Source organism: Artibeus jamaicensis, unplaced genomic scaffold, assembly GCF_021234435.1.
Source record: "Artibeus jamaicensis isolate MK-2021 breed Jamaican fruit bat unplaced genomic scaffold, CSHL_Jam_final scaffold_614, whole genome shotgun sequence".
NCBI lineage: Eukaryota > Metazoa > Chordata > Mammalia > Chiroptera > Phyllostomidae > Artibeus > Artibeus jamaicensis.
In genome coordinates this window covers 5,747,579-5,774,362 of record NW_026522050.1, presented here as the reverse complement: position 1 = coordinate 5,774,362, position 26,784 = coordinate 5,747,579, and the positions used below count along the sequence as shown (strand labels likewise).

The window sequence follows — 26,784 nt, the reverse complement described above, 5'->3', positions numbered from 1 at the left end:
GTAGTACAAACTTCTAGAAAACAGAGATGAGGAGTCTTCCCAGATAACATGGGCTTTGTCATAAGTAGTGGCTGCACAGAGAGAACACAATGGCTCTTACCCTCCCCCCCCTTTTTTTTTTTTACCTGTGATGGCCTCGAAAGCCTATGTGGCTTAATGTGCTCCTACTTAAAATTGTGGTGAGTGAAGGCGAGTCCTCAGAATATCAACATTAAAGGAGATTTAAACAGTTTTAAGGAAAATATTAGGTCAATTTTATTTCAGCTTTTCCACATCTCCTTCAGTCTTTCTAATGCTTTCATAACAAAGATAACTGTGTTATGCTGAGAAGAGTAGTGGTCCTTGATAAAAGAGATTGAAAAATTTTAATATCTTTATGCCCACTACAGCATGATATAGGGTCAAACAATTACTAGCTGAACTGAACTGGGAAGGAGGCATTGCTCTAGGCTAGTGATTCTAGGCTGCATGAATCCAGTGGTTCTCAGTGCTTTAGAATCACCAGGAGGTCTGGTTAAAGCACAAATAGTTGGACTGTACTCCTAGAGTTTCTGATTCTGTAGATCTGGGTGGCAGGGTTTCTATACTTGATATTTATGAAAAATTCCAGGTGATGTTGATGCTGTTGGTCTTGTAATGATGCCTTTGAACCACTGTTCTAAGGTAACAGTTCTCAAAGTGTTATCCACACAACAGCCCCATCTGAAATACAGGGGAAGTTTAAGCACACAGGCAGTCCTCCCCACCCAACCTTTCTTATATGAACTTTATCTATTAGAACTCAGATAAGAAATAAATATAGATATATTTTGCCCTCTGAACTGTGTTTTTTTCTCTCTGAAATTTAAATAATTTTGATTACATAGTATTCCTCATCATTCAAACTCACCATTAGTATTCTTACTATCTCAGCTCAGGATTCAGGTATATGTGGCTAATGGGTGAACATTATACAAATTAGTATACCTCCACCAGTAGTATACTAAGTTAGATTATTTGGAATTAGATGCTAGGATTCTAAATTTCAAAACTTTTTAAGACCATTCTTAGGAGCATGAATGTTAGAGAACCAAGCTTCTATGGTATATATAAGAATAATGGCCTTGGCTGGTGTGGCTCAGTGGATTGAGCACTAGCCTGCAAACCAGAGGGTCACCAGTTCAATTTCCAGTCAAGGCAGATGCCTGGGTTGTGGGCCAGGTCCTCAGTAGGGAGCATGTGAGATGCTCTCTCTCTCCTTCTCTTTCTTCTTTCCTTCCCCTCTCTCTATAAATTAATTAATTAATTAATCTTTAAAAAGAATCTTGGAATTATTTTGAATTTTAGTAACTAAAAATGTAACTATGGTGACATAAACTTATGAGGTTTACCTACAAAGCACTTCAGACATTAGACCAATAGAGTGGTATAGTGTAGGATTCTATAGCATCTAGGATTATAATCTTGATCTTAAGATAGAAGTAGCATTGTATTTCTGGAAAAAGACATTAAAAATTTCTCCTACCTAGTCATAGTCTTAAGACATGAATAGATCCAGTATCATTTGGAGAAAAATCAAACAAATTAAAGACAAGAAATAATTACCAACTTTATTTATGAAATAAGAAGATAAAGGCTTACTTCTCTTTTTAAAAAACACAGAAATAACTAAAATTCAGAAAATATTTATAGACACTAAAGCCTATTACAAGGTTCAATTCCTTGCATGCTATTTCCAATTAGTAGGCTGACCCCAATAAAGACTTTGCTTTTCCAACTACCTTCTTGAATGCACTCTTGACCTCTTTATTTCTTAGGCTGTAGACCACTGGGTTCAGCATGGGGATGACCATGGTGTAAAACACAGATGCCATTTTGTCTGTGTCCATGGAATGACTAGAACTTGGCTGTAAGTACATGAAGATGATTGTCCCATAGAAAATGGAAACAGTGGCTAGGTGGGATGCACAGGTGGAGAAGGCTTTCTTCTGTCCGTCAGTTGAGCGCATCCTCAGAATAGCAATGAAAATGAACAGGTAAGAGCTCAGGATAACCAAGAGAGTGAAAAAGACATTGAACGCTGCCAATGTGAAGAGCACAATCTCATTTGTGTGGATGTCAGAGCAAGAGATAGCCAGCAGTGGGGGAATGTCACAGAAAAAGTGATTAACAACATTGGAATGACAAAAGGAGAGGTGGAAAGTGAGGGCAATATGAATGGAAGATTCCAAGAGTCCACAGATGTAGGGTCCAGTGACCAGCAAAGCACACACAGTGCTTGTCATAGTGGTGGCATAATACAGGGAATTACACACCGCCACGTGGCGGTCAAAGGCCATTGAGGCCAGGAGGAAACTTTCAGTAGTGGCAAAAGCTGCAAAGAAAAACATCTGGGCAGCACATGCATTGTATGATATTGTCTTATCTCCTGTGAGAAACCCCACTATTACCTTGGGAGTGACAGCTGAGGCATAAACACAGTCAACCAGAGAGAGGTTACTGAGAAAAAAGTACATGGGAGTGTGGAGTCGAGAGTCCAACAGAATCAATATGATCATCCCAAGGTTTCCAACCAGAGTGATAAGATAGACGAGGGAGAAGATGATGAAGAGGGGGATCTGCATCTCTCGGGCATCTGTTAACCCCACAAGAATGAACTCAGTCACCTCTGAAATGTTCTCCATGAAAGTCGTTTGGGAATCACCTATGAAAGAATGAGTCTACATAAAATAATATTAGTTGATGATTATCATGAGTATTGAAGTGCCAGCCATGTCTCTTGGTCACATATGTCAGCTTCCTGTCAAGATCAAGAGCCTGTGTGCAAGAAGTGGGTCTAAATGGTGGTTTTGAGTGGGTTGAATGTCATTCATCTAGAAGAGGTACAGAAGGACACTGGGATGTCCCTGTTAACTCTGGCTAACATATTATAACTCTGGGACAAATTTCAGCTTGCTTGCTGTGTGGTATATTCTATTACATTAAACCACGGAGAACTTTTTTCACTACTTGCCATATCTTGAAAATGCCTTTGTTTAAAATATACATAAAAAGCTAAATTAACAGAAATTAAATATAAGACACATTTAGTTGGTCATTGGTATATGATGCTGACAAATCCTGTCTAATGTAGTTCCCATTTCTTAGTGATGCCTCCCCAGTTTGTTAATAATAGCTAAAGACACACAGTGATATGGAGCCCTGCTTTAGGGACACCCACACTTTTCTTTCTCTCTCACTGAGGCTACTATTACCACAGCTACTATTATACCAGGCAGGATAAACATTATGGATAAAAGCATGAAGTGGTAAACACAATTGTGCAAACAGGCAGTTATAAGCAGGTAGGTATTACTAGTTGGTAAAATGCATGGCACAATCAAAATCTCAGTTAGGGTGTAATGTGAAAATGTAATTGGTAGAAACAAGAGAGATAGAATTGAACCCTGAAAGAAAGAAAAAAAAGGTGTCAGGTTATAGGTATACTACAATCATTTAGAGGAAGGGCCCAAGGTGACTGTTACCAACAAGAATACAGTGGTTTTCTTTTTCAGTTGTACAGGTGTGTCATTCACTGATTGGCAAGTTAGATGGAATGCAACTTGGGAACATTACTTAGACTCTGTGAATCTCTGTCATTGTCGTCTATGAAATACTCAGTTCATGTCCTACCCAATGTGTTACTATATGGAGCTGAAGAGATGAAATTAAATGACATGTGGAGCCTACTAAAACAATGCCTGGCACATGAAATGTTAGCTCACTCTCCTCATTATCCTCCAGCTAGTTTTGCACATAAACCAGCTCTATGCCAGGACCTGATGTTACATGATTCCTCACTTTATAAGGAAGTAGAGACAAGGAGGCATACAAATTAACCCCCCCCAACGTGTTTAGTGCTACAATAAAAGTGTGTAGACAGTGTTACACAATGACCATAAAAGTATCCAGAATATACCAGAACACCCTACTGACAATGAAGTTACTTCTTCCTGAGACTGGTTTATCATTTCTTACGTGTCTCTGCTTGCCAGAGTGGCCAGAGTTGATCCAAATGCATAAATGTGAATCTGATTAAATTTCTTTTTGGACAAAGTTAATTTCTGTATTTTATTGATGCTTGAGAATGGCCAATATATTGACTAAATTTCTTACCTATACTATTTATAGGCACAGAAGCACACAAAACTGCTCCTCTAATCCAGCAGTTCAGAGGTGGTGTGGTGTGGGTAGGAATGTAGTATAAACACAAGGCCAATTTTAATCCTAGTTCAATTTATAATCAACTGGGTGTAGGTCTGCCAGTGGTCAGATCTTTTCAAATTAAATTTATTTTATTTTTATTTTTTTATTGTTTAATTATAGTTGTCCCCATTTCCCTCCATTGCTCTCCCCTGACCTGTCCCCCATTAAATCCTCCCCCCCCCCATTTTCTTTGTCCATTGTTCCTTCATACATGTTCCTTGATTTAAAACCCTTCCCCTTCTTTCCTTCAAGGTCTTCTAGTTCCTTCATTGACTGCTATCTTGCTCTAATGTGACAATGAATATGGAAGCTCTCTATGACAAGCATAAAAGATACTAACATTTTATGTATTTTATTTTATTGTTATTTTTTAAACTGTGTTTTAGGCATGGTTGTAGGTACCAGGAATATAGAAATAAATTAAATAAATGTTGCCCACATTGTCACTCATAATATGAATATTGAAAAAGTTTAAGAATTATTTGTAGTTCTTTTTGTCTTTGAGTATCCTCCAGGATTGATTCATGAAAGATTAATTCTAGCTCCTTGACACAGAAACCTCATAAATACTTTGGGTCTATAGCAGGGCCCTCTGAGTCAGCATATGAAAGTGCATAACCAAAATCTGGTAATCTAGGCCATTACTTTCACAGACTAGTTCATCTCTTCTTGGTTACCAAAAGATATTTAGCTAACAGTAATGACGGTTCAAACTTTGATATTCTTAAAGAAAATGGCTTTACATTTGAGATCCCCGAATAGATGTGGAAAGTCCTAGGACCTCTGAAATTGAGAATGAGAGATGGGATTTGTACTACTCCATGATGGTTCATTCTAAATAAAAAAGTTAGGAGGTACAATCTCCCTGTGGAATCTAACCATCACCCCGACCACTTATATAAGACCTCTGATTGCAGTGAACATGGAAATCTGGGTGCTATAGAGCAGCATAGTAAGTGGAAAGAGCAGTGGGCTGGGAGTGACAAGACAACTAGCTAACAGGGTGTCCATGATCTAGCTGTTTAATCTCTCTGGGCTTTATCTTCCTCATTTGCAAGATAAAGACCGTTGACTCTTCTAGCACCCCTTCCCATTCTAATTGTATATTTCTTGATATTTACCTTTGTCCTAGGAAGAGACAAACGAGGCTACAAAGGAAGGAGTATGGAAAACCTTCATACATAGGTTATAGAGAGAAGTCCACATCCAAAAAAGCATCATGGTGCAGAAACTCCTTCCCCACCTGTAGAGCCTTCTGTTGTGGAACATGACTTGGGCTTGTGCTCTTGCAAATACCAAGGTAGAGACAACTACCTTTTCACACAGCAATTCTTGGGGGAAGCACTTAGTCTCACATGAGTAGATATCTCAGGAGGCTCCTGATCCCAGATTGGCCCTCCTAATTTTGAACCTGACTGGAGATATCAGAGGATAATGTTTGTATGTGTTTCAGCTGAGACTGCTTATGAAGAAATGGTGGGGGTTGGGGGGATGGTGGAAGCTTAGAGAGAAGAGCCTCCACTCATCAAATCAGCAGTGCTACAGCCAAGTTAGGTGACAAAAATTAAAACTCAGTAAAATTTCTGATCCAGGTGATGTAGGACCTCATGCAAACTTCCTCATACCTAACTATTTCTTAAAAGCCTAGATATCTCCATAGGAGTTTTTTTTAAAATAAAATATACCCAGTTTCCTTACCACTTACCTGGCCTAGGGATATTTGGGAGGCATTCTTTGTCTTATTTTCAGAACTAAGGGGATGGATCCATTCTTTCCTCTGGGTAGGCATCTCTGACCCAGAGCACCCAGCAGAATTAACTCTTATCAATGCAGTCTAACACAGTTGTTACAAGTGTGAGCTGCACAGTCATGTGGTCTGCCCTCAAACTTTGGTTCTGTCATTTGTCGCAAGGTGAACTTGCTCAAGGTCTTTAATGTCTCCAAACTTGATTGTATCACTGAGGAAAAGAAGCATAATAATATTGTATATCTTTCATAGGAGAGTCCTAAAGGTTAAATGAGATGACATATACACAAAGCTGAGCATGATGTCTAGCCCATGTCAAGAGATAAATAAGCATTACTGTTTATCATTAATAAAAAAATGACATGTCATTTGGAGCAAAAATAGTGGTGCTCAAAGTGTACAGGTGCTGCTCTACCCATTTCCTTGCCTGTTTGTAGGCAGGTATAGCCGTAAACTAGTTCTGGAGAAGGAATGATGTTTGTCATTGCTGGGTAGAAGTACAGAAAAGCCAGTGCACAACCATCCATTGCTTCTTTCTCTGCCATGGTAACTCAAGGGACTGCGTGTTCCAGAGAGTGAAGTTACAAGTGGCAAAGTCTCTATCAGCCTGGTGTTTGAATGCACACATGCAGAGAGACCACTGCTTTCCTGGATGACCTGGGATGCACAGGCAGTAGCAGAAGTAGGATAAGTGTTTGTTGTGTTAAATCATAGGACTTTGGGATTTATTTGCCCCTGCAACATGATGTAGACCTTCCTATCTAATACAAAAACACATGTAGTAAGTGATGCGTGTTTTTGTTGCCTGTGGGGATGAACTCATTTTGTAGAAGGTGCTCTCTGATGTACAAATATTTTAACTGATGGAATTCAATGTACCTACTTTTCTTTTATTGTTTGTACTTGTGGTGTTGTATGTAAAGGCTTTGCCCAGCCCAAGTTTACAAAGATATATGTCTATATGTCATCCTGAGTGTCTTAGAGGTGCAGCCTTTACATTTGGGTTTACATTCTGAATGCATTTTTGTATGTGATGTGAAAAAAGGGATTCAATTTCATTCATTTTCTTTGCAATGTTTTTACTGAGCTATAATTAACATAACATAAAATCCACCATTTCAAGTGTCCAATCAGTGTTTTTCTCACGTTCCCAGTGTTTTCAACCATCACAAATATCTTACTCCAGAACAGAAAGAAACCCCATTTCCTTCACCACAGAAACAAACCCCATATATATTAGTTATTACTCCCATTTCTCCTTTCTCCAACCCCCTATCAATAAGTAATCACATTTTACTGGTTTATATATTCTAGATAGTTCATGGAAGTGACATCGTCTAATATCCTTCTTCTAACATCTGGCTTCTTTAACTTAACATGTTTTTGAGGTGTTTCAATGTCATAACATGTTTCGTCACAAAACTGTCCCACACAAAATTAACAAATCTCATACACTTGCAACAAAGGAAACCTCTTCAGTACGTTTCATTTCAGTGTAGTTCAAGTTATTAAGAAGAGATGAAGTCTACTGAGTAACATAAATTAACACTAAGTCATGGTATGATTAGCAAACGTTTTATTAAGATTTCCTTTGGAAGTGGGGGAGATGTTTTAATTTGTCTTTAGTTACCTTTGTCCATTGCTGGTTAACTGCAAGTGTGCAGGCAAAGAGTTTGAAAAATTTCAAAAGAGGAAGAACTGTTTAGTGTTTGGAGGGAGATTTACTGAGACTACTATATTTCTGCAAAAACTTGAGGTCTTTTTCTAGTGGCTATTTGTCAGTATTTTCCTCTTGAAGTGTACAGAGTTTCTGGAGCTATTTTTACACATAGAGTTTGAAATTTCTGGAATTGTTTTAATTCACATTAAAAGTATTTTTAAATCAAGTCTCAAAGCTTGATTTCCTGTGAAAGAACCAGATTAAACTAATGCTCAATGGGACATTCCAATCAAGTTGAGGGAAATAGTTGAACAGGTGAATAAATGAATTCAAATCTTTAACATTGATGATGACTATGAGGAATAGAGCAGACTCGGGGTAAAAATAAATCCATGAACTGGAGTGACTATTTTATCAAGTAGTCAGTGGCAGTCCTCTACAACATCCCAGAGTAGGTAACATGTAACCAGCAATTGGAAATGAGTGTGGGAATATAATGTGTAGAGGAAACAGAGAATACAAAGAAGCTAAGAGAAGATTAAGTAGTGGGGAAGAGAGAGAAATGGGGGGAAAATGAGACAGCCATAAAGGAACAACAACAACAAAAAAGAAACTAATGTGAGTGAAGTGGCATGAATGGTAGGAAAGTGATAAGATATGACCTAGCTGAACAAAAGTAGAAATGAGTGAGTGGCATTACCATTTCAAAAATATTATTATTATTTTTAAAAATTTTTATTTAGTTATTTTTCAACTACGGTTTTCTGTTTATTTCTCCCATCCAAAAATGTTATTATTAACTTCAGTGCAATTTTTAAAACAAAAAGTGAAGAACTGATACTCAGAGACTAAGGTAAAAATGACTTAACCATATCTCATTTATTCTAACATGGCAATTCACCTTTGGAAACTTTCACATGCACATGCTTTTTCTCCCCCAATCACTCAGCAATGACCGAAACATTAATTTATTAAGCTGTTATAATTATTTAGCTCTGGATAAAATATGCCAACAATAACATATGCTTCATTAATTAAACTTCATTTAGAACAATTGTTATATTTCTCTCCATTTTAGGTTATTGGACCTAACCCTCAACAAAAGAAATAAATAACATTAGACAAAACTTTTGTTCTAATACCTCAGATGTTCATTAACAGCTGAGTTATTTCATGGAGCAGATCTAACAGGAATGAAATAACATTTTGCAGATTCTATGCATTACAACAAAACAGAGACAATTTTGCCTTCTCAACAACCTTCTTGAATGCACTCTTGACCTCTTTGTTCCTCAGGCTGTAGACCACAGGGTTCAGCATGGGGATGACCATGGTATAGAACACAGATGCAATTTTGTCTGTGTCCATGGAATGACTGGAACTTGGCTGTAAGTACATAATAATGACAGTCCCATAAAATATGGAAACTGTAACAAGGTGAGAAGTACAGGTAGATAAAGCCTTCTGGTATCCCTGTCTTGAGCGCATCTTCAAAATGGTATTAACTATGAACAGGTAGGAAATCAAGATAACAAAAAGTGCAAGAAAGATATTAAAGCTTGAAATAAAAATAAGAATCAGTTCACTGGTATGCTTATCAGAACAAGTCAGAGTCATGACTGCTGGAACATCGCAGAAAAAATGATGGACCACATTGGACTCACAGAAAGAGAGGCTAAAGGTGTTTCCAATATGGATAGAGGCATTCAGGAACCCACAGAAATAGGAACCTATGGCCATACATGCACACACACCTGTTGTCATGGTGGTGGTATAATGCAGGGGTTTGCACACTGCTGCATAGCGGTCATAGGCCATTGAGGCCAAGAGGTAATTTTCTACAGTGGCGAAGGTTGCAAAAAAGAACATCTGAGCAGCACATGCATTGTAGGAGATGACCTTGTGTCCTAGAAGAAATCTAGCCATGACTGTAGGAGTGACAGCTGAAGAGTAACACAAATCCACCAGAGACAGGTTACTGAGGAAAAAGTACATGGGAGTGTGCAGATGAGAGTCTAGCAGTATCAACATTATCATCCCCAGGTTCCCAATTAGAGTGATGTGGTAAATGAGGGTGAAAATAATAAAGAGAGGGACCTGTAGTTCTGGGGAATTGGTTAGTCCTAACAGGATGAATTCAGTCATTTCTGTATTGTTCTCCATGGATATGACTTGAGAATCACAAGATATCTATAGCAAAAAGAAGAGAACAGAGGGATGAACAAAGAAGAGTTGCATAGAAATAATACATAGCATTATTTTATTACAGCAATAATTTGTTTTTAATATCCTCCATTTCTACAGCATGAGAAAAACAATGCAATTTAGTGGATAACTTATCTATACAGGAATAGACTTTTGTACAGAAAGATTTTTCACAAATCATTTCCCAACTTCTTAATGTTATATATGAGTGAACCCAGTCAAAAGAAAAAGTAAGGAACTGTTCAAGGTCACATGCCTGAAATGGATTTATTGCCCAAACTAGAGTCTTTGAGTCTACTAATAGCTTACACTTCTATAGTGCTCATTTATATTCATTTGATACTCTCATTATCCCAATTAAATTAATTCATTTTTATGCCCATTCATATATGAGGTAACTTGGCAACCAAAGTATTGAGTAATTTATTCAAGTATACATGATTATTAACAGAGCATGCTTTAGACCCAGTCAGAATGGTCCCAAAACTAAATGCCATTAGTGAATTTGAATTGATTTAAAGTCTGTTTATTTTATATTTTTAATGATTGAATACATTCACCAAGTTTAATGTTTGGGTTGCACAGTAGACTAATTCACAAGTGTATGCATATAATGATGCAGTGAGATAAATGCAGTATGAGAGATAAATACAACCAACAAAAGCAACTCTAAAGAGAAGGTATAGAACTGGGTATAAAATATTTGGCTTAGGGGTGATGCACATATACTTTCACCTATAAGCCCTACCATTTATCTGGAAGACATTGGCCGTAAATGAAGTTTCTTGAGCCTCATTTTATGCATCAGTAAAATGAAGATGATATTAGAACCTGTGTCAAAATTATTGTGAGAATTAGATGAAATAATCATGGCAAATAGTTCACACAATGGGAGTGTTCAATGCATCCCTTATTTGTGCCATCTTTAGAATGGAAAAATGGTGTCGATTTAGGAAAGATTAAGTAGCAACATGGGAGGTTCAAGGTGTGGATGGGTTTTGAATTCTGGTAGCTTTAGTCTTTGATTTGCACTTTTTTACACAATAGAGCCACTCAGTTTTTTTGTTGTTTGTTTCTTCCAGTATGTCTCACTCTGTCCTACCTCTTCTATGTCAGTAACATTTTCAAGCATTTGTGAGAACCCAGGGATCTTCAAGACCATTTTTTGCTTAATTTTTTCCATTTGATCCACAGTTTAGCTTGTGTTGAAAGACTCCTATTGTATCTTAGACTCATTTTTACTGTGGTTACTGTCAACACTTAGCAAGGTCACAAAGACTGAGGGTTTAGAATTTATGTCTGCAGCATCGACTCTAGTGCTGCAGATTATTCATGAATAAGCACAATGTTTCAAATCTTTATATATATAATTGTAATCCTTGGAAGGACGTCCATTTTCTGATAAACTACTGTTTTCTACCATCTTCCTTTTGGCCCCTGCACACATTATTTTATGTGTCTGAAATTTGCAGTATTTATGTTTGTAAGTACATCACTCAAATAATAGTATAAGCTATAGGTTTTTATTTAGCATTTGCTAGATTTTATTATGACTGGTATGTTCTTATTGGACCCACATGGATAATCGAGTATAAAAATCTTTAAGTTAACTACATTTATGCAGAACCTTTTACCACATAGAGAACATAATCAGAAATTCCATGGATTAGAATGTGAGCATAATTGAACATAATTATTCAGACTGCCACAGTGGAAATAAAAGAATATACGATAAGTAAATTATCTATAGTTAGAGATTGTTGAAGATGAGGCATCTTCACAGATCACAAGGTGGACTTCCTAATTGTGTATGTTAATCAACAGAAGAGCAGAAAGAAGTATTAATTTGTCTAAGGACACATAGCTGGAATAAATCTATTCCCAAATCAGATATCCAGGTGTTAGTAGCAGTAACACAGTACTTACGTACTACTTTATGTTATAGATTGATAGGCAGAAATCAGACAAGACAGACAGATGATCATATAAGCAGAGAGACAAATGAATGAATGATAGATGAAGAGATAGATAACAGATTAGACAGAAAAGTAGAAAGAAGGAGTATACATATCCACATACATATGCATAAAGCTTATTTACAATTAAGAAAATGGAGGATTTGAGAGATTATGTGCCTCACTAAAATTCCACCTACTGTGACCTTACTCAAGGTTCAAACCCTTCTCAAATGGATTTCATGACTTGGACCACCCCACTTTTAGGTTTTCTAAATGTGCAAGTAATGAAAAGGGCCCATTAAGGGGAAATAATAGTGAAAATGGAGTAAGAATATGTGGGATATAAAGCCCAAAACAACAAATGAATAAAAAATATAAACATAGACACAGACAACAGTATGATGGTAAACAGAGGAGAAGTGGGGTGGGGGAGGTAGTGAAGGGTAAAGGGGGTCCATTATACCATAATGGAAGATTTGACTTTGGGTGGTGAACATACAATGCAATATACAGATGACGTATCGTATAATTGTACACTTGAAACCCTTATCATTTAATTAATGAATTTAAGCCCAATACATTTAATTAAAAATGTATAAAAAATAATTACCTTCAATAAAATGCAAAAAAGAAGAATCTTGGTATTTTCATGATGACCCTTCTGGAGGTTAAAGACAAGTTGTTTCATCATCTAAATTAGCTATCCTTCACTGACAGCTGCATATATGGTGAACTGGATGCGTCGATGATCTATTCAATCAGAGTATTATCTCTTCTAGGTTTCTGCTCATCCTCTGAAGGAAAGCAACATGACATTTCATAAATATTATTGCATATCTACTGAATAAGATGTACTTACATTTGAATGCTACATATTGAATATAGAAGCTTACCATGTTCCTTGAAAGAAGAAAAAGGCAATCTTGAAATGTGAGTCTGAGATTAGAAATTCATCCCTGGAAGAATGTATAAATAATTTTGGAGACACTGTCTCTCGTGGACCAATTAAAACTTTCCAATATCCCTGAAACATGAAGAGATGGTGGACAGGTCATGAACATGGAGCTAGGAAGCCTTGTTTTAAGTCTTTCACCTACCATGGATTTTTTTCTGCATACTTGAACAAGTTATTTACCTTCAGCTGAGCTAAGTCTTCTTATTTGTAATATAGACATAATAAAATTATCTCTCCCATATAATTTCCAGTATTGTGTCTGTGAATAGCAAATGAAGATGGGTTTATAAAAGCACTTAGTAGGGGGTTATTCTTTCAGAATGAATAAATATAATTTTTATCATAAGGTATTTTAATTTACTGTCTTTAAAGAATTACTGCAAATAGTTGGAAGAAAGGCCAGTGAGTAAACTAAAAAAGGATTAGCATTCATTTGAATACCTGGTGACCGATCTGGCTCTGCTCAGAATTCAACCTCTTTTAAATAATCTCGTGCAGAGTCATATTGAGATTTCAGAGGGGGAATCAGGAGAAAATTGTACAGGCATGCTAGTCTTGAGGGAACAAGTCCCCTGTGAGAGCCATTAGTTCTTCCTTACCTAAGGAAAAAGCAATTAAACTGCACACAGGGACATAGTTCAGTATGTTGAGTTTGGTATGTGGAGTAGCACAAAGATGTGTTTTCAGAAATTCATGTCATTACCCACCCTGTTTTTATTTAGGTGTTCAATGGGGGACCCAAAAACCTGGAATTTATTTATAAAAAATTGTGTATTTATTTTTACTTGTTCAAACTTAAGTGACCTTCAAAGTACTCTCCATTTGATGCAATACACCCACTGAGACATTTTTTCCACTGCTCAAAACAGTTTTTGAACTCATTAATCTGGATGCCTTTTATTAGTACTTCTGCCGTTTTTTGTTTCACCTTGTCCAAAACATTTTCCTCTGAGAATTTTTTCATCTGAGGAAACAAAAAAGCGTCACTTGCAGTGAAATTGGTTGAATAGGGGTGGTGGAGCCATGGGGGTGATGCCATTTTGGGTCAAAAACTGCTGCATATCCAGCAGGGTGTGGGCAGGTGCACTCATAAATCACTCATCATAAAATGGGCAAATACATTGAAATAGTCAAAAAAATTTCACCGAATCCAAACATAGCCTCTCACAATACCAGCTGGGACACAGATACAGATAGGTTCCTGGAACTCACCTAGTGGGGGAAACCTGTACTACAAAGGGCCCACCCCCCATAAGATAATTCTGGTGTTTTGGGGTCTCCCCTCATAATATACACAGATGAGCAGCATATCTAATTTATTTAATTTATGGTAATTATTAATATTTGAAAAATATTGCTAAAATTTATTTTCTTTTCATAGACAAAACAATTTCCTTTTTTCTCCTTATGCTTTTACTTGGTCTAGCCAAATACTAAATGACTAGAACTGTCTGGAGATTTATAAATAACATCTTTATTTTTCTTTCTGCATTTGCAGTGAATACACAGATTAACATAGGAGTTAGAAGGATGGAGATTAAATTGGTTTTAATACTGACAAGTTAACTAAAAAGTTTGATTCAGATATTAGACAGATGGGCTTTTTTCTGTCATGAATTATTGCCCTGTAACATAGGTTGTTGGTGCCCTATTTACAAACCTATGTCAATCATTTTCTCTGGGTAGGCAAATACTTATGAAAAAAGAGTTGCAACTCTTGGAATGAGCATTTATTTTTTGTAAGAATATTTTTAATCAATGGACAGACAAGGCAATTTCTCAAGTGGCAGTCATCAGTAAATGACAGATAGCAGTAGAATAATATATACACCAGATTCCTCAACTGTCAGATAGTATAAGTTTCAGGTATGTATATACAGTGCTCCCATGCTTCTTGGTATAATTAAACTCAGTTGTCCACATATTTAACACACTCACTAATGAAACCCTGAATTGACTTCCTTCCATCCATGACCCTCTTTTTCACTACTCTGTTAGTGCTTTCTGCTATTAATTCCCAAATAAACTACTTGAAATGAAATCCTTGACTCAGGGTCTGCTTATAGAAAACCTAAAGTTATATAGGTCTCTCCTTTAACAGGCAGGTGCTATCTCATCATTCATACTATATAAAGAAAGCAGATGGAAGATAAGAAGTCATCCTGCTGCAGATAAGCAAGACAAAAAGAACAAAATATGCTGTTTCTTCTCCCAAATTCCCCATTCTGATAAATTCCATCTCTTCCCTATTGCAGAAACACTTTCACTGTACTTCTGAACCTGTGGAGAGAACAAATTTTGGCTTTTATGTGTCTCATAATATTTAATTTTGCCATCACACTCAAATGGTAGTTTATCTGGATATAAAAATCTGGATTCATATTTCTTTTTAAAAAATTCTTTTTATTGTATTCTTCCATTACCATTTAAACCCCTTTTCTCCCCTTCCCCTCTGCAACTACCACACTGTAGCCCAGTCCATGAGTCCATTTTTCTTTTTGTATTATCACTCCACCCCCTTATCTCCCCACCCTTTTGCTGTCATTCTGCTCTCTATCTATGAGTCTGTCATTATTTTGCTTGTTAGTTCAATTTGTTCATTAGATTCCACATATAAATGAAATAATATGGTATTTGTCTTTCTCTGACTGGCTTACTTCACTCAGCATAATGTTCTCCAGGTCCATCCATGCTGTTGCAAAGGGTAAAATTTTCTACTTTTTTACAGCCAAGTAGTATTCCATTATGAAAATGTCCCATAGTTGTTTTATCCATTCATCTATTGATGGACACTTGTGCTGCTTCCATATCTTGGTGACTGTAAATAATGCTACAATGAACATAGGGGTGCTTATGTTGTTTTGAATTAGTGTTTTGGGTCTCTAGAATATACTCCCAGAAGTGGGAATGCTGGGTCCAAAGCATTTTTAGTTTTTGAGGTATCTCTACATGCTTTCCACAGTGGTTGCACCAGCCTGCATTCCCTTCAACATTCCAAAAAAATTCCCTTTTCTCCACATCCTTGCCAGCACTTGTTTGTCAATTTATTGATGATAGCCATTCTGGCAGGTGTTAGGTGATATCTCATTATATTATGGTTTTAATTTTCATTTATCTGATGATTAGTGATGTTGAGTATTTTATGTCTACTGGCCATCTGTATGTCCTTTTTGGAGAGGTGTCTATTCAGATTCTTCGTTCATTTTTAATTAGATTGTTTGTTTTTTTTTTTTGGTGTTGAGTTTTGTAAGTTCATTATGAATTTTGAATATTGACCCCTTCTCAGGTGTTTTGGCAAACATAATCTCCCTCTCTGTGGCTTGTCTTTTTATTGTTGATGATTTCCTTTGCTGTGCAAAAACTTTTTACTATGATTAAGTCCCATTTGTTTATTTTTTTCTTTTGTTTCCCTTGCCTGGGGAGATATATCTGGTAAAAATATTGCTTGAGCAATGTCCGAGATTTTACTGCCTGTTTTCTTCTAGGATTTATATGGTTTTTGATATAATATTTGTCTTTAATTCATTTTGAATTTATTCTTCATATGGTGTAAGAAGGAGGTCTAGTTTCATTTTTCTCCATGTATCTGTCCAATTTTCCCAACACCATTTATTGAATAAACTATCTTCAGCCCATTGCATGTGCTTGCTTCCTCTATTGAATATTAATTTGACTATAAAGGTGTGAATTTATTTCTGGACTCTGTAATATTCTATTGATCTATGGGTTGTTTTATGTTTCTAGCATGCAGTTTTGATTACTATAGCCTTATAATATAGTTTATTAGGTAATAACAATTCCTCTAAATTTGTTCTTCTTCCTCAGTATTGTGGCTGCTTTGTGAGGCCTTTTGTTTTTATATAAATTTTTGAAATATTCATTCTAATTCTGTGAAACATGACATTGGGAGTAGTGATAGGAGTTTCATTGAATCTATAGATTACTTTGGGTAGCATGGACATTTTATTTTTTGTATAAAATATTTACTAAAGTTAATAACTTTTAAAATTAGGTAAGTGAGGTTTAAAAATTGTTGACTTGAGTTTTTCATATTCTTCACCTACAAGCTGAATTTCCTCTTATGATTTGAAATGATTCTTGTTACATTTTAGAGGAAAAACAACCCTTTATAAAGACAAATACAAAAAGTAATTTCAATGTTGAAACTTTCTACTTAATTTAATTGTGATGTTTGATGACTATACATTCAAATTATGTAAACCTGAATACAATTATGTTTAATTTCCTATCTTTTTGATCAGTGTTGATCTTATGCCAAAATGAAAATAGAACTTCCTGCCATAATGAAAATAGAACTTCCTGCCATAATGAAAATATGTTTTAACTCCCATTCCACATAGTGCCTGACAGCAACATGTGGCTCTTAAGCCATTCAAATGTGATTATTGTGAATAAGAATCTATATATTTTTGTTTTTATTTTTGTTCAATTACAGATGTCCCAATTTTTCCTCTGTTGCTCTCCTCCTGTGCCCCACCCAGCCCCTCTGTCTCACAGTCAATCCCCACCCTGTTGTCGATGTCCATGGGTCAGTTCTTTATACATGTTTCTTGACTTGGTCCTTACCCTTTTTTCCCCCAATTAAGTTACACAAGTCAGATCACATGGTATTTGTCTTTCACTGAATGGCTTATTTCACTTAGCATAATACTCTCCAATTCTATCCACGCTGTCACAAATGGTAGGAGCTCATTCTTTCCTTCTGTTGTGTAGCATTCCATTGTGTAATTGTACCACAGGTTTTACCAATGGGCATTAGGCTGTTTCCAGCACTTGGCTATTGTCAATATCACTGCTATAAATATTGAGGTGCATAGATTCCTTTGAGTTGGTGTTTCAGGATTCAGAGGCATGAAATCACTGGGTCAAAAGGCAAATCTTTTTAAGTTTTTTGAGGAAAATCTATACTGTTTTCCACAGTGGCTGCACCAGTCTGCATTCCCACCAACAGTGTACTAGGGTTCCCTTTTCTCCACAACATTGCCAGCACTTGTTTTTTGTTGATTTGTTTCTTATAGCCACTCTGACTAGTGTGAAGTGGTATCTCATTGTGTTTTTAATTTGCATCTTTTTGATGGCTAGTGATGTTGAGCATTTTTTCATGTGACTTTGGGCCCTCTGTATGCCCTCCTTAGAGGAGTGTCTGTTCAGGTCCTTTGCCCATTTTTTAATTGGATTGTTTATCTTCTTGGTGTAGAGTCATGTGAGCTCTTTATATGTTTTGGAGATCAAGCCCTTTTCTGAGATAGCATTGGCAAATACATTTTCCCATATAATTAGTTCCCTTTTCATTTTGCTGATATTTTCTTTAGCTGTGAAGAAGCTTTTTATTTTGATGAAGTCCCATTTGTTCATTCTTTCCTTTATATCCCTTGTCCTCAGGGACACATTGGTGAAAATATTGCTGCATGGGATATGTGAAATTTTCCTGCCTATGTTTTTCTCTAGGACTTTTATGGTGTCATAACTTATATTTAAGTCTTTTATCCATCTTGATTTTATTTTGGTGCATGCTATAAGTTGGCGGTCTCTCTCTTTCTCTCTCTCTCTCTCTTTTTTTGCATATATCTGTCCTGATCTCCAAACATCATTTGTTGAAGAGGCTATTTTTACTCCATTTTATGCAACTGCCCCCTTTGTCAAATATTAATTAACCATAGAAACATAGGTTTATTTCTGGGCTCTCTATTCTGTTAATTTTATCTGTGTCTGTACATATGCTAGTACCAGACTATTCTGATTACAGTGGTCTTGTAATGTAGTTTGATTTCAGATATTTTGATTCCTCCTATTTTTTCTTCTTTCTCAAAATTGATGCAGCTGTTTGGGATAGTTTATGGTTCCATATAAAATTTTAAAATATTTGTTCTCTATCTGTGAAATATGTCATTGGTATTTTAATAGGGATTGTGTTATGCTTTGAATAGCATGGACATTTTAAAAATGTTAATTCTTCCAATTCATGAACATGTATATGCTTCCATTTATTTGTGCCTTCCTTTATTTCTGTCTTCACTGTTGTGCAGTTTTCTGAGTACAGGTCTTTTACCTCTTTGGTTAAGGTTATTCCTAAGTACTTTATTTTTCTTGCTATAGTAAATAGTTTTTTTCATAATTTCATTTCCTGATATTTCATTGTAGGTGTACAAAAATGCCTTCAATTTCTGAATATTGACTTTGTATTCTACTGTTTTTTCAACTCACTTATTAGGTCAAACAGTTTTTTTTTTGGTGGAGTCTATAGGGTTTTCTGTGCATTCTGTCATGTCATCTGTGAATAATAACAGTTTTACTTTCTCCTTTCCAGTTTGGATGCCTTTTATTTTTCACATGAAAAATAAAATAAATGGGATTTGATTGTGTGGCTAGATTGTGTGTCTATGTGGCTAGAACTTCCAATATTATGTTGAGTAGAAGTGGTAAAAGTGGACATCCTTGTCTTGTTTCTGATCTTAGGGGAAAGCTAAATTTTTGCCCATTGAGTATGATATTAGCTATAGGTTTCTCATATATGGCCTTAATTTGTTGAGGTATGGGTAGATGGATATTTTAATAATGTTAATTCTTCCTATCAATGAACATTGTATCGGCTCCCATTTATTTGTATCTTCTTCATTTTCTTTCATCAGTGCCTTATAATTTTCTTTTTTTAAATAATTTTTTTTAAAAAATTTTATTTAGTTATTTTTCAAGTACAGTTTTTTGTCTATTTTTCCCATCCCAGCCTCCCCTGCCCCTTGCTCCCCACCCCCCTCCCATTTCCTCCCCCCCCTTAGTTCTCGTCCCTGTGTCCTTCCTATTTGTTCCTCCAAATTTTTTTAAATTTATTTTTTATTGATTATGCCATTACAGTTGTTCTATTCCCCCCTTCATTCCCCTCCACCCTACCCCCCCATCCCCACCATTACCCCCTTTAGTTTATGACCATGTGTCTCAAGTTCTTTAGATTCTATATTTCCCATAGTATTCTTGACCCCCATCTATTTTCTATCTACTGTCTATGCTAGTTATTTTCTGTACCTTATCCCCCTTCTCGTCCTCCCACTCCCTTGTTGCTAACCCTTCTTGAGATCTTCATTTCTATGTTTCCACTCCTGATCTAGCTGTCCTTTTAGTTTGCTTTCGTTTTAGGTGTGGTTGTTAATAACTGTGAGTTTGCTTTCCTTTCACTGCTCATGTTTTTTTAACTTCTTTTTCTTAGATAAGTCCCTTTAACATTTCATATAATAAGGGCTTGGTGATGATGAACTCCTTGAATTTGATCTTATCTGAGAACCACTTTATCTGTCCTTCCATTCTAAATGAAAGTTTTGCTGGATAGAGCAATCTTGGTTGTAGGTCTTTGGATTTCATGACTTGGAATACCTCTTTCCAGCCCCTTCTTGCCTGTAATGTCTCTTTTGAGAAATCTGCTGACAGTCTGATAGGGACTCCTTTGTAGGTGACTGTCCCCTTAGCTCTTGCTGCTTCTAGGATTCTCTCCTTCATTTTAATCTTGGCTAATGTAATGATGATGTGCCTTGGTGTGTTTCTTCTTGGGTCCAACTTCTTTGGGACTCTCTGAGCTTCCTGGATTTCCTGGAAGTCTATTTCCTTTGCCAGATTGGGGAAATTCTCCTTTATTATTTGTTCAAATAAGTTTTCCATTGGTGGCTGTGCCTTTCCCCCTTCTCGTACCCCTATAATTTGGATGTTGGAGCATTTAAAGATGTCCTGGAGGTTCCTAAGACTCTCCTCATTTTTTTGAATTCTTGGTTCTTCACTCTTTTCTGTTTGGCCATTATTTGCTTTCTTCTGGTCCAATCCATTGATTTGAGTCCCAGTTTCCTTTTCATTGCTATTGGTGTCCTGTGCAATTCCATTCCTTTCAATTAGTTTCGCCTTCATATGTTTGTCTAATTTGTGGCTATAATCAACCAGTTCTGTGAGGATCCTGATCACCAGTGTTTTAAACTGTGCATCTGAGAGTTTTGCTATTTCTTCATTGCTTAGATTTATAGGCTCTGGGGCTTTGAGATCTTCTTGAGCCATTTTTGGTCTGTCCACGCTCATTAAGTATGAGGAGCGGAGCCTTAGGGGTGGGGCGGGGCCTCCAGGGTGGGGTTGCTGGTTTGTGACACTGTATGTGGGGGCGGGGTCAGAGCGGGGAAATGGCGGCCCCCTCTGCTGTTTCCCCGCTGCTGGGTGAGGAGGAGGAGCAGAGCCTTAGGTGGTTCGCCAAGGCGGGGCCACTTAGGTCGCTGGGTTATTATGTATGTGGAGTCAGGATCAGAGGGGGGGGAGATGGCGGCGCCCTCCTCTGCCACTGGCCACTGGGGCCTGCTAGCTCCCGTCCAATTGCCCACTCCCTCCCTTGTCTATCCATGCGCAACCACAGTCAACCAGCAGCCCTGCTCCCTCGCTGTTTCCCCACAGTCGCTTGTCCCCACAGTCGCTCCCTGAGTTGCCCACCAGGTCCAACCCTGTGCCTGGATTCTGTGCACCTGAGTTCGTCTGATGGAGTTTTTCTGTGCAACCCCACTCCTCCAGCTGCTGGTTTCGCCCCTCTTACCGGTCAGGCTGAAGAATTTGTTGTTATTAGACTTCTGAAAAGTTCAATTTTCTGTGTTCTGACTATGTTTCCTATTGCTAATATTTAGTTGTCTCTAAACTTGGTTGTGTGAGAAAGCACGGTGTCTCCACCTATGCCTCCATCTTGGCGGAAGTGCTCTATAATTTTCTGATTACAGCTCACTCACATGCTAGAATTACAGGGCACTCTTGCAAAAGCAGTTACACGTACAAACAGTCAAATGGTACCCAGGGGCACTGGATAGGAGAAGGAGCTGACCACAAAGAACCTTGTGCTTGTGCATACATGATGGAAATGTTCTATTATCTCAATTCTGGTAGTAGTTACATAACCATGCATATTCAACCATGTTCTTAGAACTATACACACAAAATGTGTGGATCTTACTGTTTGTAAGTTATGCATTTTGAAAATTAAAAAGGAAAAATGATAAGTAATACGAAGACATGATGCACACTCGCTATGCAGTCAGGTCCCCATAGGCAATTTAATTACTTCTTCCTAAAAAAGTGGGATGAGGAACTGGGATGTTCTCATGGGGCACATTCCCTGAGACCTCCATTGCTCTATAATTAACTGCTGGCTTCCTTTCACTGTCCTCTGAAATACCAACAATGCTCCACATGATTTAATTTTAGAGTGAATGGACTACATGCTGGATTCTTTGATCACCATACATTAATCTGAAAGATAATAGTCATCATTCAATATAGCCTTTCTGTCTATTGAAAGGAAACCTGCAACCATGGCCAAGAAAATCACCTGAAGATAAAATTATATATTGAGAAAGTTTAAAATTGTACATATTTAGTCAGTTGTTTTATACACTTTCCTTAATTGCTCTTTATAGCCACAATCCCATAAATTATGTAGGAAGAGTAATTTTATTATGTTTATTTTACAGATAAGGAGAAGGTAAGGGACTCCTGCAAAGTCACAGTAAGAATTCACAGTAGATTTGGGACTTGAGCCCGGAGTTCTGGGTCCTTGTTAGTGTTTTTTTATTCTCTATCTTTCTCTGTCCCAGAGAACTTGGGACCTTTTGATCACTCCTAAAATAGCTTGCTTATCCTTACTTATGCATTATTTTAAGGCTAAATTTCTGAGTTCACAGTCACTATTCAGGGACTGTCTGTCCCTCCTCTTCAAGAAGCCAGGTAAGCTAACTTCCACATAACTATTAATGAAGCAATATACTAGGAATTGTTAAAGCAAAAACAAATGTTTTGAACTTTCAAAAAGTAGTGAATTGAGGCTGGACTATAAATGTCAAAAATTTCTTTAGTGAGGAGTTTAGTGATACTTATGAAATCTCCTGCTGCTTCCCTGAAGAAGATGAATTAAAAACAAAATAAATGATTGGATAGGGTTGTAAACTCATCTTGTGCACTATTAATTTGTATCCTACTGGAGGTTAAACAAAAGCATAACTGTGAAGTGACAATTTGTTAAACTACAAAGGAAACTAAATGAATTAACAAGATTCAACTGTAGTTGAATAATAAATAAATAAATCAACAATAAGTTGTTGCTGTAACAAAATAATACATGTTGCATGTACCCTTCTCAATTTAAGTGTCTTTTTCACCGTTTTATTGTTCTCCTAGCCACCTAGCATTTCGTGATTGTCCTCATTGATGGAGAACAGTACGGAAGTGACTGAGTTCATCCTTCTAGGACTAACCAACGACCCAGAGCTGCAGGTGCCCCTGTTTATCATGTTCACTGTCATCTACCTCATCACATTGATTGGGAATTTGGGAATTATGGCATTGATTGATTCTCTTGGACTCTTGTCTGCATACTCCCATGTACTTTTTCCTCAGTAACCTGTCTCTGGTGGATTTGTGTTACTCTTCAGCTGTCACTCCTATAGTCATGGCTGGATTTCTTCTAGGACACATGGTCATCTCCTACAATGCATGTGCTGCTCAGATGTTCTTCTTCATAGCCTTCGTCACTGTGGAAAATTACCTCTTAGCATCCATGGCCTATGACCGCTATGCTGCAGTGTGCAAACCCCTGCATTACACCACCACCATGACAACACGTGTGTGTTTGTTTCTGGCCATAGGTTCCTATGTCTGTGGCTTCCTGAATGCCTCCATCCACATTGGGGACACCTTCAGCCTCTCTTTCTATGAGTCCAATGTGGTCCATCACTTTTTCTGTGACATTCCAGCAGTCATGGTTCTGTCTTGCTCTGATAGACATGTTAGTGAGCTCGTTCTTCTTTGTGTAGCAAGCTTCAACACCTCTCTTGGACTTTTCTTTATCTTGATTTCCTACATATTCATCTTTTTCACTGATCTAAAGATGCACTCATCTTTGGGGTATCAAAAGGCTCTGTCTACCTGTGCCTCCCACTTCACTGCAGTCTCCATCTTATATGGGACTGCCATCTTCATGTACTTACAGCCCAGCTCCAGCCATTGCCTGGTCACAGACAAAATTGCATCTGTGTTCTATACTATGGTCATCCCCATGCTGAACCCCCTGGTCTACAGCCTGAGGAACAAGGAGGTTAAGAGTGCACTCATGAAGGTTGTCTTAGAGGCTAAACTGATTTTAGGATTATGATTTGAACACTGTGCAATGCACAGTAACCAAGTTTTCTTAAGGCCACAGTTAAATTAAGGTCCCAGAGTAGTCTCCTTGCCCATTCCAAAGTCTCCTGTCCTAAAAATGAGACACATTATGTTCAAAAAGTCCCTGAACAGGAAAAGCTAAGATGTCTTGGGGTTCACTTGTCTTTATTCACTCATCCAACATGCATTTTTTTCTACCACATCAATGCAAATACACATAAAATACCACCACAAAGAAGACCATGAACAAAGTGCACGTATGTTCGCTAGGAGGATATGTATGTGTTGAAATAGAAACCAATAATAATAATGTATGTTTTGCTTCTGAAAATGCTTTAAATTGTTAATGCTGATATTTTATGTCTACTGTTGTGATTTATATTATCTGTTTAAAAATATTTTAAAACATATTTTATTGATTATGCTATTACAGTTGTCCCATTTTTTTTCATCTTCATTCCCCTCCATGCTGTACACCCCTCCCACCATCATTCCCTCATGTTGTCTATGGGTCATACAACTTCTTTGGCCTCTCCATTTCCCATGCTAGTCTTATATTACGTCCCCATTCTTTTATTCTACTTCATTCACACTGATTTTCTTCCTATATTTTAATCTGACAATGTCAAACATGTTCCTGCCTCAGGGCATTTATACTTACTCTTCCCTTTATGGAATATTCCCTTACTCCATTAAGGTTGGTGCTTAAAGGTTACTCTCTCATAGGTTTCTTTCTTGACCACCTTTGTAAAATGGTCATTGTTTATTTCCATGCACAGTACCCTTTCACTCTGAGTTATTCTTTAAAGAAAATTCTCACCCAAGGATTTGTTTTTATTGATATTAGAGGGAGAAGAAGGAATAGAGAGAAACACCTTGACCAGGGATCAAACCCCCAACCTAAGTATGTGTCCTGACAGGAACTCTAACCTGAAAGTTTTTGGTGTGAGGGATGACACTCCAACCTACTGACCCACCCGGCCATGGAACTCTGGGTTTTTCTTCATGGCCCTCATGAGTCCTCACCTATTGAATGTTTGCTTGTTCATTTTATCATCTCTCTTCCCCAGCTAGAACTTAGACTCTATGAAAGCATTGGCTTTATCTGTTTTGTTTACAGCATGATCCACAGTTCCTAAATGAGTGTCTATTTCATACTCAATTTTCAATAACTATTTGTTAAATGAATAAAAGTGTTAACCTTTGAGTCCAGCTGTATAAGTATGTTGAATTTTTAAACTATTGGTGATTGAAGTGTATCATCCATAACATATACTCTCTGGACAGATGTGTAGTGCATTTTCAGAAGCACAGCTCATCTTCTACTTTCCTGTGTATTCCCACTCACTGTGTGCACCCCAATGTTTGGACACAAAGATTTCTTGCATCCCAGGAGCAAATGAATAATCTACAACAATTGTATAGTTTTACATATAAATGATGTCTCACGAAGTGGCAACTAAAACATCAAATAAAATCAGAAAAAGGCATTGGAATATGAGATTATTTGAATGTTCAGTATCTGATTATATTTGAACATACTTTGTACATATGAAATGTAACTAACTAAAATGATTCTAAATATCTATATAGAATATAAATGTGGCAGTATCTATCAACAATAAAAATATAGCACATTCAGTATGCTAGTTCAGGGATTAAACTATGTTGTTTTAAAATTTTTTAAAGATTTTATTTATAGACAGAGGGGAAGGGAGGGAGAAAGAGAGGAAGAGAAACGTTAAGGAGTGGTTGCCTCTTGCACGCCCCCTACTGGGGACTTGGCCTGCAACCCATGAATGCGCCATGACTGGGAATCAAACCCGTGACCCTTTGGTTCACAGGCCAGGGCTCAATCTATTGAGATGCACCAGCCAGGGCTAAAATTTATGTTTTTAATATTGATTCTCAGGGTGCTTTATACCGTACAAAACCTACCCACCCAAATTTGTGCCTTTGTCTAATTTGTTGTCTCAATAAAATAAGAGACTTCAATAGCTCACTATATATAAGATTTTGCTTTGGTAAGCTAATATTCTCATCGTGGTGTTTTTGGGGCTGAGTTCCATAACACGAATTTTCACTTCTATCTTATGGTGATATCTCCCCTATTGGACCAATTTTTAATTACTCTTTTAAATAATCATTTAATGTTAAAATTATTTTAGAGTTATAGAAGAAAAAATTGAAACAGTGCAGATTCAGTGCAAACCCTGTGACAGTCTGAAAAATAGCCTGCAAAAGGATCATCCTCATTTCTGGAACCTTCCAGACTTACCTTCAATGGCCTCAAAGGACTGTGTGGATGTGATTAAAGTTAGGATTTTATCTGGGATCATCTATGTGGACCCTAAAGGCCCTCCCATGAAAACCTAGGAGAAAGTCAGGGAGATGTGACCACAGATAAAGGATGAAAGAGGAGTGTGCTATGTAACCTAAGAATTAGAGACAAAGCAGGTGTCACCATGAACCACAGAATGCCAGCAGCCACCAGGAGATGCATGGCTCTTGCACCAAACTAATTTTCTTTCAGAAAAATAATTTTGAATTTATGGATTCCAACTGTGAATAAATAAAGTTCAGTAATTTGTTATAGCAGCCAAGGAAATTAATACAATTCTTGCTTCATATTCCCTACAGGATATATTTGTACTGCTAAGAAACCAAGATCGACACAGTATGATTTTCTAAACTGCAGATTTTATTCAGATTTCATTAGGTTTCCCCCTAATCTCCTATCCTCTGCTTGCATTTAGTTACTGTGTTTCCTTCACCTCTTCTGGTCTGTGACAAGCTCTCCTTCTTTCCCTATTTTTGTTGGCCATGATGGTATTGAGGGTATTAGTCAGGTATT

At 37.1% G+C, this 26,784-nt stretch overlaps 2 protein-coding genes and 1 pseudogene across 2 annotated transcripts; 1 reads left to right on the top strand and 2 right to left on the bottom strand.

Moving 5' to 3' along the window:
* Window positions 1-1,718: 1,718 nt before the first annotated feature.
* On the bottom strand, window positions 1,719-2,675 carry LOC119062342 (olfactory receptor 5B12-like). Its single transcript, XM_037163304.2, has one exon. The coding sequence runs from the start codon at window positions 2,661-2,663 to the stop codon at window positions 1,719-1,721; it is 945 nt and encodes a 314-aa protein (XP_037019199.2). The 5' UTR covers window positions 2,664-2,675.
* Window positions 2,676-8,846: 6,171 nt separating this feature from the next.
* LOC119062327 (olfactory receptor 5B2-like) lies at window positions 8,847-9,815 on the bottom strand. The gene has a single exon (XM_037163287.2). It carries the CDS (start codon window positions 9,792-9,794, stop codon window positions 8,847-8,849), a length of 948 nt encoding a protein of 315 aa, XP_037019182.2. The 5' UTR covers window positions 9,795-9,815.
* A 13,158-nt stretch (window positions 9,816-22,973) lies between these two features.
* On the top strand, window positions 22,974-23,922 carry LOC119062344 (olfactory receptor 5B3-like; annotated as a pseudogene).
* Window positions 23,923-26,784: the final 2,862 nt, after the last annotated feature.